The following is an 18,776-nucleotide window of genomic DNA, read 5'->3' on the forward strand; positions in this document are numbered from 1 at the left end:
TTTCAAAGTCACTTTATTGGACCATTTTCAGAGAAGATTCACAATCATAGAAATCAAAAAAAAACAAGACAAAGAAAAGGAGGAGAGGAGAGGAGGAAACAAGGACAAAGATCAAAAGTAGTGTTGTCGTAGTATACACACGCTAGTGTCAAGTAAAATAGAGAGCAGAGTAGAGTAGTGAAGACCATAACACTGTACAGTACAGACTAGAATAGCAACAGTAGAAAAGAACAGAGTATGTGGGAGCTACACATTACAGTACAGCAATGGAATAGAACAAAAGCAAAGAAGTAACATTCATGAACACACCTTTATGTCTGCCCTGAAGAGGTCTGCTCTGCTCACTGCCACTGACACTGATGACACTGACAGTGTAGTCCTTAGAGGGGTTGTAGTCTGTTATCAACACCTTTGTGTCAGATTTAGATATTATGATTTCCCTCTGCTGACCACCTGACACAGAGAGAGAGAGAGAGAGGGAGAGAAAGAGAGAGAGAGAGAGAGAGAGAGAGAGAGGGAGAGAGAAGAAGAAGAGGCAGAAAGGCAAAGGTTAGACTCATGGATATTGTGATTCAGTGTTTTTCGATTTCTTGTTGCTATATTCAGTAGCTTGGAAGCAAAATATTAGTATTCTCATTGTCGAGCCAATATGAACTTAATTCGGCAAAAGAGCTGATTAGCATTCTCCATTCTGAAGGCAGGCAAACATTACGTTCAAGGTTGAAATGTTTTATTTTATAGTGGATTGATTGGGGCACGTCTTTGTGAAGAGCATATATGTTCGCAAAAATGCTAAAATGAGAAAAAAAAACTCCAAAAACAAGACATTTTGTGGTCCAAAGTTTTTTTTTGATGTTGTTGTTATTTCTAGAGCTAATGGGTGGGTGAATCTTAGAGAGGGAGAGAGATTAATGGTTAGACGTAGTTTTAGGTTTTGACATTAGGAAAATACAATTTATCTCTGAAATAAATTGTGGGTCCTCACAATGAAACAAGTGTGTGTGTGTGTGTGTGTGTGTGTGTGTGTGTGTGTGTGTGTGTGTGTGTGTGTGTGTGTGTGTGTGTGTGTGTGTGTGTGTGTGTGTGTGTGTATTTGCTTCTGTCCTATCCTTCTCTCCTTAGCAGTTAATCCCCATCAGGCCAACAGGTCACATTATCACCCCATTTTAATTTTGACCCTGCAATCAATGCAGCCATCAACGAGTGTGTGTGTGTGTGTGTGTGTGTGTGTGTGTGGGTGTATGGGTGTGTGTGTGTGTTTCCTCAGCTCTTCCTGTCCCTTGTGCCTGCAGAGTGATGACTACAGTAATGACGCCTCTAGGGGAAGAAAGATAAATCCTACTGAAGGTGACGGCAGGTCAGGTGAGGTAAGTGCATGGATCAGTGTTCACACCACAAACCAGCAGTGTTTTCGCTATATACATTTCTTAGCGGTGGTCCGCCACTAAGAGATTGTTGCTGCCGCTCCTTCAGCGATTCATGAAATGCCATGAAGTCTGCAGAGCTGTTTGCTTCACTGAACTCAAGCGAACGGCCATCTGCTCTCTCAGTGACTGGGGTCATCACTCGCAAAGTAATGGCAACCAAATAAACAACAGCGCAAATCTTGTGTGACAAACAGCAGCAATTTACCATGAAAACCGCCCGCACGCGGGTCCCGTGAAATATTAAAGTTACAGTAGCTTGAAAAATAGCATTATAGGCACTGACAAATTTACTGTTTATCAGACCCCAGATGAGACAAGAAGCTAATGTTAACAAACTCTGCGGTCTCTCTGCCTTTGACTCCCCCCTGCAGGAGATGTAGTATTACCCCGACACGCAGTATTAATGTTACTGTTTAAAACTTTTTACAGGTTAGTGGGGAATCTTGGGATGTAGTCTCGTATTGCTAGACCTCTCTCTACAGCGTTGCAGAGGAAGGTCTGGCTAATCCACACAACATTCCGGGACAAGAGAAAAATGTGCTCTGGCATTTCTTTAAACCAATGACAGTCATCATGGGTGCCGCTAAGCCGGACGGAGCAACGGTGCCCGTGCAAAATAGCCTTGGGAAGGAACTTGTTTTGGTGAAACGTATGTAGGTTCAAAGGTTGTTTTAGTTGTGCAAGAGAAAACTCAGATTGGACAGATAGTCTAGCTAGCTGTCTCGATTTACCCTGCAGAGATGTGAGGAGCAGTTAACCATAGTCCTCATAAATCGACCGGAGTTTAAAATGCCAACACAAAGAAAGCAGAAGGTGAGGTACATCCGGCCAAAAATGAAGGACATCCGGCGGAACCTCTGGCGGCACTGAAACAATCCCATAAATGAAACGTCTTGGATGTAGACTAGTGGGGATGCATATAGCTGAAAACCAACATGAAAAAAAGTAATGTTCCCATAGCATTTTGTTTTGTTGCTAAACTGTATGTAAAATAAGCGGTGACGTTTAATCATCTGTTTCACATTTATACGTGTGGCGTCTATTTGCTGGATTCTTCCTTAGCGGTAGTTAACTAGCAAATAAGCCAACTGACGGATGAAGGATTGACAGACTGAAGGATTAAACAAATGAGATATAAGATTTTAATTAGTGAGCTTTAGATGTGAACTTTGGACAGATTCAGGCTAGCTGTTTCCCTCTGCTTTCAGTTTTTATGCTAAGCGTATCGACTCCATGCCCGGGTTACATACTTACAGACATGAGCGGCATCTTTTTATCTAACTCCTGTCAAGAAAACAAACATATTTTCCCAAAATGTTGAACTATTCCTTTAAATTAGTTAAAACTCTTAGAGCTTTGCTTTCCAAAGACTTACGTTCAGACAAAGTAAATGTTGATCAGATTTGTTTCCATGATATCGAAAACAGCTTGCAGTTAATGGAATGACTCAATTGTGGAAAACCCATTAAAATCATCATCTCTCCATATTAAGTTTAATTAAGTACATTTTGGAAGATTATGGCAAACAACTGATGCTTGACTTGTTCTTACAAATGTTGCTGGAATATCATTACATCACAAATGCAAAACAGGCCTGATGGTACATTCCTCAAAAAGCACAGACATCCATGTTGATTTTCTTTATAGTGGCCAAAATACAATGCATTTAAGCAAAAATATTGCATACAAATGCTACAACTAAAATTCAGATGAATACCAAAATCTATAACACACACACAAGTACACAACGTGGCATATACAGAGAAAGAATAATAATAAAAACCTGTATAACTCAACCTTATAACACTACCCATGCAGTCTTCGTCTTTTTTGTCTTGCGGAAAATATCTCAGACCTCATCTGACATTAAATATCATTGCTTCAGTTACACCATCAGTCTCTCTGTTTTCTTTAACTCTTAGAGTCAAACTTTAATGATATGTAATGAGCTTTGCCCTTATAAAACATTTCAAATTTTGATATATTGGCATAATAGCTAAATACTTCTCAAGCATCCTTCCAGTAGTCAATTAGTCTCGCATTGGCAGACCTATTACAGGTAGGTTAGCATTAGCAGCCATGGGAGTGACCCTTAAATCACTTGTTGCCTGTGGAGGTGGGGCAGTTAACCAGATGCACATTTGACAAAACAACCTGTTTGTTGTCATCCTTTAAGTCGTTTCTCTTGTAATACCGATGATACTTTTTGAAAACAACAAATGAAGCATAAATCTCACTTTTGTGTCGCTTGTCGAAGTTTGTTTCCGAGTGTGGGATGGGCCCATTGTTGCCCCTTGTAGCCGATATGGGGAAAACCACCACTTGGGTGTTTTTCGCCCGTCGGCCACAGGAGGCAGTATTGAGCCCATTACAGTTTGGCAAACCACAGCGAAGCGAAGAATACATCGCAACCGTTTTCTTAAAGCAACACTAGAGAACTTGTCCTGCTTCGGTCCCCCTACAGGTTGGATGCGGAACTGTCCATTACAATTGTTACCATTACCATTGTCCAACCTGTAGGGGGACTGAAGCGAGAAAAGTTCTCTAGTGTTGCCTCAATATATCCATGACTGGGACAAGCGACACAAAGGTCTATCCTTTCCGTCTTTTTCGGTTTAAAAGAGAAAAGACTTTAAGGATGACGAATAACTGCTTAGGTTGGCAAATGTACGTATGGTTAACCACCCCACCTTCATTAAAGAGCAACACACAGCCGCTTCCTTCCCGCTTTACTATGGGACATTCCGGGACGCGATATTACGAATCCCATTATGGCCATGCCAAGACCCGCCCTTCAATAGCATTTATTGGCCAGGCGTCCATGCTTATGCAAGGTAACGTAACCCCATTTGTTCAGGTCCTATCCCCTGCCCAATCGGCTATCCTAACCTTAACCACTCAAGGTCAAATGCCTAACCCAGACCAATCGACCACTACTGGGATTTGTAATTTAGCTTCCTGGCATGGATCTCCCGGACAGTGGACAGTGACTGTAAAAAATAGGGTAGTGGATAAAACGAATGGGGCTACCTGTTGTGCAGCTTTCCGAACTGTCTGCTTCATTTGTTACAGTAGGCTACCTGAACCTGAAGTCCCATCTTTTTTTTCTTGATCTTTAACGTTACATAATTAGCCTACCGACGACAGCCTCTTCAAGCCTTAAACAAGACTCAGCCTCCAGGGCTAATCTCCCGGTGACTGCATTTTACGTTACTAGTTGATGGGTAAATGAGATTATTTCAGAGAGTAAAAATAGAAATCTGGCACTGATAAATACACAAATATGCAAGTAGGCCTACACACAGACACAACCCACACTATCTGAATTTCAAAATTGTTGGCAGCCTGTTGAACAGACTTCCGTAAGTGCTTATTTTATTTGAATTCATGCACTGTCAGAGAATAAAGCCACTGGACAAAGAAGCACAGGCTAAAGTTAAACACATTTCAATGCAATAAGACTTAGGTGACATTATCCACAAGGATACAAGGTGATAATGGGGGAAATTGACTGGACAATGTTTTAAAGAATATATTTAAAAAAAAACTGCACTTTGAGTTGCTCTCTTTTTTTAGGAGAAAAGGGATATTACGTTGAGTCAGAAGGTTAGCTGCCACTCTGACAACTGCTTTTGTGATCTAAAATGGTGTTTTATTCTCAACAAAAGGACTTCAGCCAATGTTAACGAGCTTTACTGTGGGTGTCGTTCACCTCATCTGACGGGATATCAGGACACAGGACAGGTATTTATGTGCTCATCCTCCTCCTTTTTTATCAAAGAAGGCTTTATTACCCACGTAGTGTGTGGACATTGTGAAAGTCAAATTTTTTACTGCATTTGCTGGATGCCAGTGAGCTACTGCTGCTCTTCTCCCTGAGAGGAAGTGGCCATAAATTTCAGTTTTTGTTCTCTTTTCAGCTGTTGGAGGCAGCAAGAAATTGTCAGACGAGGCATTTCTCTCAAAGGGTTGTTGAGTTTTATAATACAGAGTGCTTATTCAGTTCTACTTATAATTTTCTACAATGGCTGTGAAAGAATCTTCTGCAGTGTTCAGCACAGCAAGGTATAAGGAATTGATGTGAAGGTAGGTGCACATTGTGGTGGTGATTACATGATGAAGGAGACATCAATGGTAATTAGGGTGATTACTGACTGGACTGTGCATGCCCAGAAAGAGACAAGGTCATGCCCTGTGTCAGTACGATGATCGACTGCTGACAGGTGCAGGGTAAAAGCAGGATGTCAGGCGTCAATCATGCCCACAACTCCATACAGTGATAATGCAGCTTAATGCTGAATAAATGACTATGGCTGCCGTTGTCTGTCATCTGTCCTGAACTGAACTCCATCATGACTCGGAGTATGTCCTATTGCCTTGTGTACCTATCAGTCCCTTTTTCAAATCTGCTGACAGGCGCCACATACGCAGCAAAAACATTCCTTTGTCTCAAACTTGGCAGAGGTACAGGGCAAACTTTGAGTCCTCCACATCTCTCAAATGTGATCCCATCAAAGGAGCTTTGAGTAAATTACATAATCCTTCCTGACAGACAGAAAATCTAAGTCATAATGGGATCCTTCCCCCCCAAAATTTAAAAGTTAAGTCCCACTTCTTTGGCATAAAAGTGTGTGTGTGTGTGTGTGTGTGTGTGTGTGTGTGTGTGTGTGTGTGTGTGTGTGTGTGTGTGTGTGTACAGCAAAATTACCCTACCTGGTGTACTGTTGTAGAGGAATAGATAGCTGTCAAAGTCTCCTTTGGGCTCTTTCCAGGAAACAAGGAGTTTGTTTGAGCTCAGCACTTTGAAACGCAGCCTCCTCGGAGCTGGAACTGAAAAACAATTTACAACATTTACTGTAAATCTGCTTCAATAAAGCTAGGAAATGATTGGAAATAAAACTGAATAATGTTGATGAATGAAAATGATTAATCAAAAAGTTAATGTGTTAACTGGGGTTAGGGTTAGACCCAAAAACAACCACCAAGACCAAAAGATTCACCCCAAAACGCCACAAATCAAAATGACTCAAAAGGAAATGTATAAATGGATGGACAGAAGGACAGAGAGAGGGCTGAGTGAATTTCAATTTTGAAGTTCCTGAATCCATGAGAGCAATACATAAAGAAAGTCAGCATGCAGCTCAGCTTCAGCTCAAAACAGCATGAAAAAGGTTTTTAAAAAAAAGGCACAGATTTACAAGAAACTATTTCCAGTCAAATTCTCTTTATAAGATACATTTCAAGGACAAGTGATGCAAGGAGGGATGATTTAAATTTCTGTCAGACACGGGTGAAGAAAAGTAGAAAAAAATGCAGTTCTTGTCTGTGCAAATACACGAAAGTACATTTCTGATTTATACAATATCATTGAAAAATTATTGGTTTACAGTAGCATCAGCAGCAGCTTGCTATAGAGCTCAACAGTGACCGCCCGCTTTTTTTAACTGCTCTAGTTCCGGAAGTGATTTTCCCATTGATGTTTCAGAAAATGCTCAGGCCCTATATAAAGAGTTTTAAGCCAGGAACCAAGCCAACCAGCTACAAGATGAATCGTCGTGAAAATGGAAAAAGGCAAAGGTATAAGACTGTGTACAGAATCGTAGACTTCAGTGGTAGCACTCACTCATAGCCGTTTACAGGTGCGGTAAACATTGGTAACAGCGACCTCTACCAATCGGAGACGTCGCTGTTACGCTTAGGATTTTGGGTAGTGTAGTACTTCTCCATGACATTAAAACAAGGTTGATTTCATACGGACTTGTGGCGTCTAAAGGAGCATAAACCATTGTTTCACAATCTGGTAACTCAGGGTAAGTCTAACTTGGATGGTTTAGACATTATGGCTAAAGCCGCCTATACACGATCTGTGCAGAGAGGTAAGTATACGCGGAGGTATACGTTCTGGAATTGGTTGCACCTTGAAAGGTCAGCGGCAACAAGGTCAAAGTTTAAATAATTTGAACTTGAGCGCAGCGCTCCGCGGCAATTCCGAGTGGAATTCCGAGTTGGGCAGTCCGCTCTCCCCATAGGAAAACAATGGCTTAAAGTGATGGTTCGGAGTTGTTATAACCTTAGATGGTTAATAATGCACACACACTTTGAACGGTAAACAGACTTTACTTAATGTCTGCAGCAGCCCACATACACAGGTAGGAACCATGGATGTATTAGGGTAGGAACACACAGGAGCAGCACTTCTCAACAGGGCGGGGTAACCCTCTTAACGTCCCTGGGGGGGAACCTGGGTTAATTAATAAAGGTTCTGGGGTGCAGTACCCTTAAACACAGCGACACAGTTTCAGTCTGTAACACTTCTCCCCCTTTAAGTGAAAACATAATGTAAACAAATACAACTATGCAACTCAGGTCCCCTTTGTAAACTCATGTATGTAAATATTTTCTGTCACGTTACGACCTTTTCCTAACTTACAGAAATGTGTCTTGCATAATATTTTTAAAACAATCTTAAACAACAATCTACCAAATGCTTTGTGCTTTGATACCTTAACATTTAACATTTTGTTCTAGCTTTTGAACCGTTTAAGATGTCAGTCTATCTGGAGGCTTGTGCTGCCTCTTAGATCTCCTCAGTCCCACTGTGGGACCAACAGGTCCTGTAGCAGGTTGTGTACTCCCAGCCTAGTTTGGGGTACAGACAGGCTGGTCAACCTGTACAGACTCACTTCGCACATACAGTCCATCAATGTGCTGTGGTGCTACTGGCACCTCAAAATCAGCCGCAGAGCTGTCCATACTGTCCTTCCGTGTAACACTCTGAGGCCTCTCCCCTTCAGCCCCACGACGAGCACGCAGGTGATCCTGGTGCCTGCGTCCACCGTGAAGGACACCGGTCCCATCTGGTGGCTGATGAGTCCTGGCAGCCAGGGAGGACCCTGAGCAAAGTTCTTGACAAACACACAGTCCCCAGGCTTAAAAAGCCTCTCTTTAGCATGTTGGTCTCGCTTCCCTTTCTGCTCTTCCTTCGAACAGACAACTCTCGCTCCGACGTCTGGGTGGAGCAGATCCAGATGAGATTTGGGCTTCCTCCCCATTAACATTTCTGCTGGGGAGACGCCTGTGGTTGTGTGGGGAGTGATCGTATATTGGAACAAGAAGCGGGAAAGCTTAGTTTCCAGTGTATGTCCTGACATATTTCATAGACCATCTTTCAGGGTCTCAATGGCTCGTTCTGCTAAGCCATTGGAGGCCGGATGATAGGGAGCCATGCGGACATGTCGGATACCATTTTTCTCCATGAACTCCTGGAACAACTCACTGGTGAAAGTGGGACCGTTGTCTGTCACAACAGTATCTGGCAACCCGTGAGTAGCAAAGATGCTCCTGAGCTTTTCTATGGTGACTGAGGCAGTAATGTTTGACATGATGTGTGCGTCTAGCCACTAAGAATGGGCATCTACCAGCACTAGGAACACGTGACCAATAAATGAACCAGCAAAATCCAGGTGGAGCCTGACAACCAGGCCACTCCCATGGGTGGAGTGGGGCAGGTGCTGGCATCTTTTGGTTACTTTGACATTGTGCACATGCCTTTACCTTTTCTTCTAGAGCACTGTCCATCCCCGGCCACCACACAAATGACCTGGCAAGGCTCTTCATCCGGGACACGCCAGGGTGGGTGTCATGCAGCTCGTCCATCACCTGTGCCTGCCCTGGGGGTGGAACAATCACTCTGGATCCCCAGAGGAGACAGCCATCCTGGACACTTAGCTCTAGCTGACGCTTGAAATAGGACTTAAACACCTCCTGCTCAACAGCTGCTGGTCAGCCCTGCATCACCCATCTCTTAACTTGAGATAACACTGGGTCTCTCTCAGTCCACATTTTGAGTTGCCTTGATGTCACATGTCAAGAACCGTTTAAAAACCACAGCTAGTCCCTCTTTCTCTAACTGTGAGTACCCTTTTTCTGCTGAAGTCAGAGTGCGTGACACATATCCAATCGGCTTTTCAGAGTTGTCCTCCATCTGGTGCGAAAGGACTGCCCCCACACCATAGAGCGAAGCGTCACAGGACAGGATGACATCCCTGTCTGGATCAAAGTGCACCAGCAGTCGATCAGAGTGTAACAGTTCTTTTACCTACTGGAATGCTGCCTCTTGTGCTTTCTGCCACTTCCATGAGCTGTCTTTATGCAGTAGCTGATAGAGGGGGGCCAGTACAGTGGAGAGGTCAGGTAAGAATTTGCCATAGTAGTTCACTAAGCCCAAGAACGACCTGAGATCTGCCACATTCTTTGGACTTGGAGCCTCCTTTACTGCCCTCACCTTCTCTTCCACAGGAGACAGACCCTGAGCCGTAATTCTGTGGCCCAGGTAGGTGACACTTGGAGTTTGGAAAACGCACTTACTGCGCTTCAACTGCAGCCTGGCTTCTGCCATCCTCTTCAACACCTGGCCCAAGTTACTCAGATGCTCCTCCTCTGTTTTCCCGGTGACCAAAATGTCATCCAAGTAGCCACATGGGGAATGTTTTGGAGCAGATTGTCCATGGTGCGTTGAAAGCCGGACTGGATGCAACGCCAAATACCAGGCGGTTATACTTGAACAACCCTTTATGGGTGTTGATGGTGACATACTGTTTGGATTTCTCATCCAACAGCAGCTGCTGGTACGCATGACTCATGTCCAGTTTTGTGAATGTTTTTCCACCTGCCAGAGTAGCAAACAAGTCCTCCACCCGTGGCAGAGAGTAGGTATCGAGCTGTGAGGTCTGGTTTGCCATCAGTTTGTAGTCTCCACAGATGTGTACCTTACCATCATCTTTCAAAACTGGCACAATCGGGGCTGCCCAGTCTGAAAACTCAATAGGCTCAATGACACCTAGCTGCTGGAGCCTCTCCAGCTCTGCCTCCACCTTGGCTTTCATGGCATATGGCACTGGGGTCTACGCTATCGTGCGAGATCCCGCAAGATCATGCACAGAGGACAACATCTATTGCCAGAAGAGACTACTGGTAAAGAAGAATCAAGAAGCGAGTGAACAGCAGAAGCAGCTACTGCAGCACAGTTGTATATATCCCGGCTGCAGTTTAAACCAATAGATGTTGTGCTCTGTGTGCGATCTTGCGTGTTCTTGCGCGATTGCGCGGTAGCAGCCGAGAGGAGTATCCATCAGGCAAGTGTTATTTAAATATACTTCTGGTGTAGTTACAAACTTTCTAATGCCTCATAGTACAGAAACTATTTGTACTACTGTAGAAGTTTGGTATCATTCCGGGCATTATTAGTGGGGTAATTTATGAGATACAAATGTGGATCCATTAGCACCTGCAGCACCTAAAAACAGATCTGCAGTGGCCTGTTAAAAATGGTGACAGCAGCCATTCTCTGCATGAATCTGGATGCGTGTGTGTGTGTGGCTTATTACAAACACAACAAACACACTTAAGACAGCATATTTTGAAGAAAAAAAAGGTTGTAGAAAAGCAGAAGAGAATTTGACTGTTTTTAATCAAAGAAATAGACAACTGAAGAAAAGAATGGACATCAGCAAGACGGAAATGTAAGTATTATGGAATGCTACAAATTCACTTCAGAACAAAACAAAAGTTGGTGGCATAACCTTTATGTCTGCGGCACATATCACCATTTCACTGTTTTGCTATATCATCCTATGTTAGTTTATGTACAAAGTATTCACCACAAACCAATGGTTTTTAATATGTATTTCTACAAAGTTTCTATAAATGAGTAGACACTTTCATCCATAAAGCTGATGACAATGTAAAGTCACTTTACCTGTCACCACTCTTTAAAGGGATACTTCACCGATTTAGCATTCAGTTTTGTATCAGTAGAAACCCGATAGTATTTCTGAATGACCGTGCCTCCCTCCCTCATGTCCCCCTGAGACGAGAGATCTCTGCATTTGGGGCCTGGAAAAAATCTTCCGATGACGTAAAATGACGATTTTTGCGTCATCGGAAGATTTTTGGGCCAGAGGCAAGGACTACAGCCAGTAGTAGGATCTACTTCCGTATGTTTTCAACACGCCCACAGGGGTTGGACTGCCGAGTTCGGCCGAGGTATTCCGAATGAAAACGACTGTCAGCCATCTTGAATCTTCGCTAAACAGGCTCTCGGTTTTCAGCAGAAAACATTTACAACAATTATCTGCATTCAAACATCGGACGTGTGTACCACCGGGATACATCGGTACAGATCGGAGAATATGCAGGAAACGTTATTACAGACGCAATACCGGCACACTACGCGAAGCCGCGCACGGAGACCAGCGGTGTCGCGCTCAATGCCGCTTAGCCGGCTAGGGGACCTCCTCATCGGCTAGGTGGAAAGCTAACGCTAGCTGTCCACCTGTCCCAGCCATCCTGCTTGCAAGTGTCTGCTCATTAAACAACAAGCTGGACTACATCCTCCTTTAACGAAACTCCCAACGTGATTTCAGTGACTGCTGTGTTTTTGTTGTTGTGGAAACATGCCTGAACAACAGGTTACCGGAACCGGGACTATCCAGCTACCAGGCTGCTCTCGCCCGTCGCGGGAGGTGGAATGTGTTAAACTGACTGGTGTAGAAATAAAATCCAATTAGCTACTGCTAACTGCTGGTGGAGTGTCCGCTCATTTAGACCACAAACTGGACTACAACTACATCACACGACACTCCAACGTGAGTTGAGAGACTGCTGTGTTTTTGTTGTTGTGGAAACATGCCTGAATAGTGTACTGGACTGTCCAGCTACCAGGCCTGCTAGCCCTCGAAGCTAGAGATGCTCTGTCGCCAGGTAAAAGAGGTGGGCTGTGTTAACACGCAGTGGCGCAGAAATGTGGTGATTTGTATCCATTTAACTGCTAACTGCTGGTGGAGTTTGTGACTGTTAAATGCCGACCATTTATACATTGCACGCTAATTTACGGCTGTGTTTATGCCCGGTGTTTACAGCCCACCAAGCGCTAATGCTAGTATGTGTTAGCTGAACTTTTACGGAGCCTATAAAGTGTGTGTACTAAATGTAGCCTGTTTAGGTCGTTTTTTATATAATGTCGTTGAGTCACGATGAAACGTTGTTTCATGTATATGGTTGAAATAAAACACGCTTGAGTTGAGTTGAATGCCTCGGTCTGTCTGTGAGCGGTAGCGTGGCTTGGGAGTGGACTCAAAGCAACGAAGCAGGTGCATTCTGGGATTTGGTGTTTTTCATCCATATAAGACCAAAACACATTTTCTGGCTTTTCTCGGCCTAGAAGGCACCAATTTAAAAAAAAATTTCACATTTCTACTACATAAGTGACCCAATTTAAAGATATATTCAGCTTTCCAGCGGTGAAATATTCCTTTAAAAACATCTTGAGGATAGTGTTTGTAGTCTTTGTACTTTGTTAATAAAAATAAACTGAATAGTTTCTGTTATAGTTTATTCATTAACTAAATCACAATTTTCATTTAGAGCTCCATCCATGCTCTTAAAAGAAGAATTCTAAAGTAGTTCTGACTCAAATTCACACAACAATGTGTTGGTTGACACAAAAACTAACTTTGCAGCAAGCTGTATTTAAAGAACCAGAGTATAACCTTTAACTACTCTGTGTCTGGAGGAGGGGAAAAGGAGCTACAATTTAAAAGGCCAAAGAATCCCTTTGAGCTGTAAGTGTAATAAACTTTTGAAGGACACTTCATATTAACTGCTGACCCATTGGCGATTCTACAACCTACACAAATTGATGCTGATCTGTCATTTAATAGCATGTGATGAATGTTTGTAGAGTGCTGCCATGTAAAGACTGTACATCAGCCATTATGGAGAAAATGCAGAGAAACAAATGGGTGATATGATGTTGACAAACCTGAGGTGTACTGTGCAGGATTTTCACTCGCTGATGAGAACAGACCTCCATCTTTCTCAATGGAAAATCCCCAATCAGGCCATAATCACGGAGCACAGCATTTTCCATATTGCACTACTGTTATTTTATAAGTAGAACATTCAGAAATGGCTGTTTGAGTTGGTCCATTTAACCCAGAGTGAGTTGAATGGTTGGACAAAATGAATCAAATTAGGTCAACGTGGGTTCAAAAATATAAAAAATGTTAACCCACGTTTTAACCAACTGTAGATTTAGTTAACTTTTACTTTTGTTTTTATTTTACTTTTTAGATGATTTTTTGGGCATTTTAGCCTTTAATTGATAGGACAGTTGTAGACAGTAAAGGGGGGACAGAGAGGGGGGTGACATGCAGCAAAGGGCTGCATGTCAGAGTTAAACCCTGGGCCACTGCGTTAAGGACTGAGCCCTAGTACAATTTAGTTTACTTTTAGTATAATCAATATGCTAGTCTATAATCTAATGTATATTGACTACTATATGTAAAATCACTTATCAAAGTAAAGAGAATAGTTCCAAGAAAAAATAATTTCAGCCATGACTTTCTTTCCAAACATCCTTAATATTTTAGTCATGGTATTATCTCACAAGTTAAAGTCAAATCCCAACTGTCAAAGGAGCCCAAATAACAGAACCAAGTCTCAACTTTTTAAACTTTTCATCACCAGATTTTATGCGGCTGTTTGATCGTTTTTGAGAGACACAGTGCAGCACTTCACGGTTTAGCATTTTGCACACTCCTTCACACCGCGCAACCTATGAAATACTCAGAATGCATAGGATGAAACGGTATAATTACACCACACAATACGGATCTATGAATAATTTAAGTCTGTGATCGAGCTGGTAGATTATCACTCTGGTATCATTTAGTGTGTGCTTGATAGGTGAACTGAGTTGGCAGACAGGGTACTAATAACCGAGTGAAAATTGCCTTGAATACTTTCATCTTCGCTTTGCATGTCAATGAACACACACACAAACACCACACACACACACACACACACACACACACACACACTGAATTATAATAAAAAAGTATTTTTATTATAATAAAATTAATGAGCCAACTATGACCCTCTTTTATTCTGTGAATGCATGTCAAGGTCTATGAGTTGGAGGCTATTTCAGTGACGGCAACTATGATTTATGAATATGGACATAATAGCTCCAATGGCTGCGGATGCTGACAGAACATGAGGGTCTCTGATATAAATTACCCTTCGCAAACCGCCACGTCTGTTCTTGTTTACCACCATGCAGCCATTAATATCATCCAAGAGCTCAACATTTCACACTCTCTGAATCGAAGTGCCAGATGCTTGAATGAATTGCATTAGACATCTAATATTTTGTGTAAATATTGTAGAACCTGGCTAGATGGCTTAAACTCTCCACCCTAAACATACAGAGCTTAAATCCATGTATAGCACAATAGTATATCACACAAACCAGAGCCATTTATCTGAAAGAGTTACACTGCTGGAATCAGCAAGCCCCCTACAGCTCCTTGCATAAGCTTCTTGCCAGGTAGTAAATGCAAGTCCAGCCATTTGGCAGAAGTTTTGGCGACTACTGCTTAGCAACACAATTTAGCTCCAGTAAATAGTCTGAGTAACTGAAGTTTCAATGAAAAAAAAATGACAAACCAGCGCCAGAAAATGATAGAAATCCCTTTAAGAACGATATTTAACATGTTCTTACCTCATGCAGCTGAACCTTAATTCAAAGATGCTTTTAAAGGGGGTCTAATTTGAAGGATGAACTTCTAATCTCCCAACTCTGTAGGGAGTGTGAACTAGAAAATCTTTTTAACTGTAGGCCCCCAGTATGAACTGGAATTATCTGGGTAAGAGCGATACAGGCACAGCTTGACGCCCCCAGTCTGAGAAGGGATGACTTTTCCTAGGATTAGCAGCAGTGAAAACTAGCAGGGATTCCTGGTAGATGAGTAAATGCTGTCCAATCCTCTGCTCCACTTCATCTCCTCTCTTCATCCCTCCTCTTATTCCTTGATCAACTTTGTCTGCAAGCTTCCTCTTCCCATCTCCTGATTTGGCTCACCATCCTGCTCTATGTTGGCTTTTTTCCATCCTGCTCTTCTCACTTACAATCCCCTCTCTTCTTTTTCCTCCTCTCCTTTCATTTTTCCTTCATTCTTCCACTTTCTTTACTCAACAATCTCTCTATTCAACTTCTATTCAACTGTCTTTTTTTTATCTGTTTCGCCTCATGTCTTTCCTTTGTCTTCTCTGAGCTTTCTGGCTTATCTCAATCTCTCTTCTCAGTGCTAGTTGCCTCCCATCTTCTCAAACCCTTTCTCACTTTTCTCAGTCTTCTCATTCCCATCATCTTTCTCATCTCCTCATCCATTTTCTCCTTCCATTGTCCTCATTTTATCTTCTCTTTTCCACTATTCTCCTATACTGTAGTTCATTCTCTCATACTTTTAATTAGTCCTCTCTCTCTCTCTCTCTCTCTCTCCTCTTTTTTTCTGCTCATCATCTCTTCTACACTTCCATTGCCTTCAGTTTTACAGTCCTTTTTAATTCCTTGTTTTCCTCTCCCCAGATTAGCCAAGTACTGACTACATGGTGAGTATTCAGGCTCCACTAATACGTAGGATTTATGGATGACAACGGCTGGCTTGCACTGTCACCACAAGATAGCTACTGTACTGTACATGAGGGAGATGTGTGTGTGTGTGTGTGTGTGTCTGTCTGTTTAGTGCCTATCCAGCACTGCTGCACGCATCGTTTGATAAGGCCGGCGTCTAGTCAGTACAAGAACTACTCACCGAGATAGCACTTAACCCAAATCCACTTGCTTTTTCTTTCCACCTCTCCACTCTTTATTATCTCCTCTGCTGCTCTCATGGACCACTCCACTCTTTTATCACATCTCTTCTTCTGATCCTTGGGTTTAAACTCTCTTTTCCTTGTCCTCCTCTTTCCCTGTCTTCTCCTCTGCTCTTTCATCGTATCTTCTCCTCCTCTGCACCCCTCCACTCCTTTAGTGGCTTAACGCATTTTTCTCTCTTTCATCGCTTTACCTGTGTAAGTGATGCCTTTTTCACTCAACTCTTATCTCTCTGCTGCATTGTGTGTGCACAGTGTGTGTGCGAGTGTGAAATCTCTCTTAAGGACAGGCTGAATATAAAGAGTCAGTTGGAACGTCCGTCCCCATGTGATATTCTGCATTAGAGTCCGGATCGGGCCGAATTTTTCTGTCCGAGCCTGGCCCGCGTCCAACAGAGCTGTGTCCGAACCCGGCCCGAACCCGGCCCGAGCCCGACAGGCATTAAGAAATTTATGTCCGAGCCCGACCCGAGCCCGACACAGTTAAAATCTCATCTTTTTTCCTCTTATACTAATGAAACATGTAGGCTACGTTTATTTGTGTGGAAAACCCTTTTTTATTAAGCAACTGTAGGAAGGCATTCGGAAATGTCAACAGATGAGCGCATCAGCGCATACGGGGCAACAAGCGCACGTTAAAATGTTCAATATGTTAACCTTTCCTGATCGCTTCGTTTCCGACCGTGATCAGAAAACCAGGGGAGACTCATTACCTCCAGGGCCCACGTTATAACATGAATAGGCTAACCACTAACTCTGCTCCGGTTGCATCTACAACACGTCTGCTTCCTCTTTCTCTATCTCTTTTCTGCCCACTTACCACACACACACACTCACACACACAAACCCACACGCACTGAGCTCTCTTAAAAGGAGCTGCAGCACCATTTTACAACAAATTCCTTATCGCACTGATGTGACCGAGTCCGACCCGACCCAGCCTTGGGTCGGGTATCCATGCTTTATTCTGCATGCCTGCAAACCAACGGTGAAAAACATATCACCATAAAATACTCAACTGGGTTGATTCTGTAGAAGATGATTGGCATAAAAAAATAATGAAATATTAAATTCTAGAGTTTTCTATTCTAACAGACCATTTCCAGGTCAACTTCAAAACGTATATTGACATTAATTAAGTGTTGTATTTAGTCTTTGTGTCCCAGGATAATTTAAATAGTAGTTTATTACAACTATTGCCTCTTTTTGTAGTTTTGGTCTTTAACAAAATTAAATAAAATATTTACATTCTAGACTATGACAAGTGACAACATTGCTTAAAAAAAAATCTGTTGGAGCAAACCACGTGCCGGATGTCAGGCTTTATCCTGGAAATGTACTTCCGTTGATCCAGACTACTATTTTGGAGTCATTATCATTAGATTGCAGTTTCCTTTTAATTCTATGTTGCTTTTTAGCTTCTTTAAGCTCATTGTTTCGGTTTCCACCTGCAATGTATTATTGTGGTTCACTCTCACCGCACTCATCAGCGTTGTTATGAATATTGGACTTAAATTCATCATGTGGACACAAACACAACTCCAACTGAAAGCTAATATTGCTCCGTAACTGCTGGACTTGTAAACAGACTTCAACAGATCTTACTCCACAGCACTGTGGATCTGGCTACACGACATATACATTCTCAGATAGGAGGAAAAAAGCTCTGGGTTTTTTGCATTTATTTAAACCAATCACAATCGTCTTGGGCAGAGCTACGTTCCGGTGCAGCGACGGTGCCTCTGCAGAATAGTCTCGGAAGGGAACTTTTTGGTGGAACATTTGCACCCCGCAAAAGAAAATGCCACATAAAATATTAAATAAAGTTAACTGTTCACACAATACAATAACATGAGCAATTCAAATTAGCTGGATACATATTTAAAAGTAATTTTCTCCAGTGTATCGCCGTGTGTACTTTGTCCACAGCAATCCCGGCAATCGGTTTTTAACCGACCCAGTTATGCCGTAAACATATTCTTTGTAAATCTTTACAATCATTCAACAAAATAACCAAGCAGGCCTGCCTTATTGCACGATTTAACTTTTGTATCAAAACTGGCCTTTTACAGCATTTTTACAACTAGGTTGCTTGGAGGTTGTTCTTGTTGTTTCCTATAGTGACACACAGATAGCAGCAGGGGAGGGGCAAAGCCAGGTGTCCGGCTTGTCTGGCTTATCCTGGCACTGTACTTGTAGGTTTATCCAGACTAATTTAAAACTGATAAAATGTCAGTGTTGTGTTTACAGCTTGTCTCTGCTGCCCGCTGCCCCAAAGATCCTCTGACCCCTAGTTTCTTGCCCTGTCTGACTTTGTTGTAGCAATATCAAAGTGTTACCAGATTACAGCAGATGCTTTGGTGTTCAATGTTATCATAACCAATAGAAATTATTTGGGGAATATATGTGGAAGACATGTAGATCACACCAGCAGCACGTTAAGTTTCATCTGCAGGCTATTCCACTCTGGGATTTTAGGAGGCACGTCTATGCTCCAAAACGCTCTATCCTATTTCATGCTTTTCAGACTGCAAATACTGCACCTGACACCCATTATTCCTACCTACACTGTGGTACCCATACTGTGTAATTTGGTATATGCATGCATATTGGATGTAGAGTGAACTGGAT

At 42.5% G+C, this 18,776-nt stretch overlaps 1 protein-coding gene across 1 annotated transcript in view; it reads right to left on the bottom strand.

The window, feature by feature from the left end:
* Positions 1-18,776, bottom strand: part of col14a1a (collagen, type XIV, alpha 1a) — a 140,138-nt gene that overhangs the window by 116,638 nt on the left and 4,724 nt on the right. The window contains 2 exon segments of the mRNA XM_039806678.1: positions 310-453; positions 6,141-6,257. Coding sequence (XP_039662612.1) covers positions 310-453; positions 6,141-6,257 — 261 coding nt within the window.

The sequence above is a fragment of the Perca fluviatilis genome, chromosome 7, assembly GCF_010015445.1.
Source record: "Perca fluviatilis chromosome 7, GENO_Pfluv_1.0, whole genome shotgun sequence".
Taxonomy (NCBI): domain Eukaryota; kingdom Metazoa; phylum Chordata; class Actinopteri; order Perciformes; family Percidae; genus Perca; species Perca fluviatilis.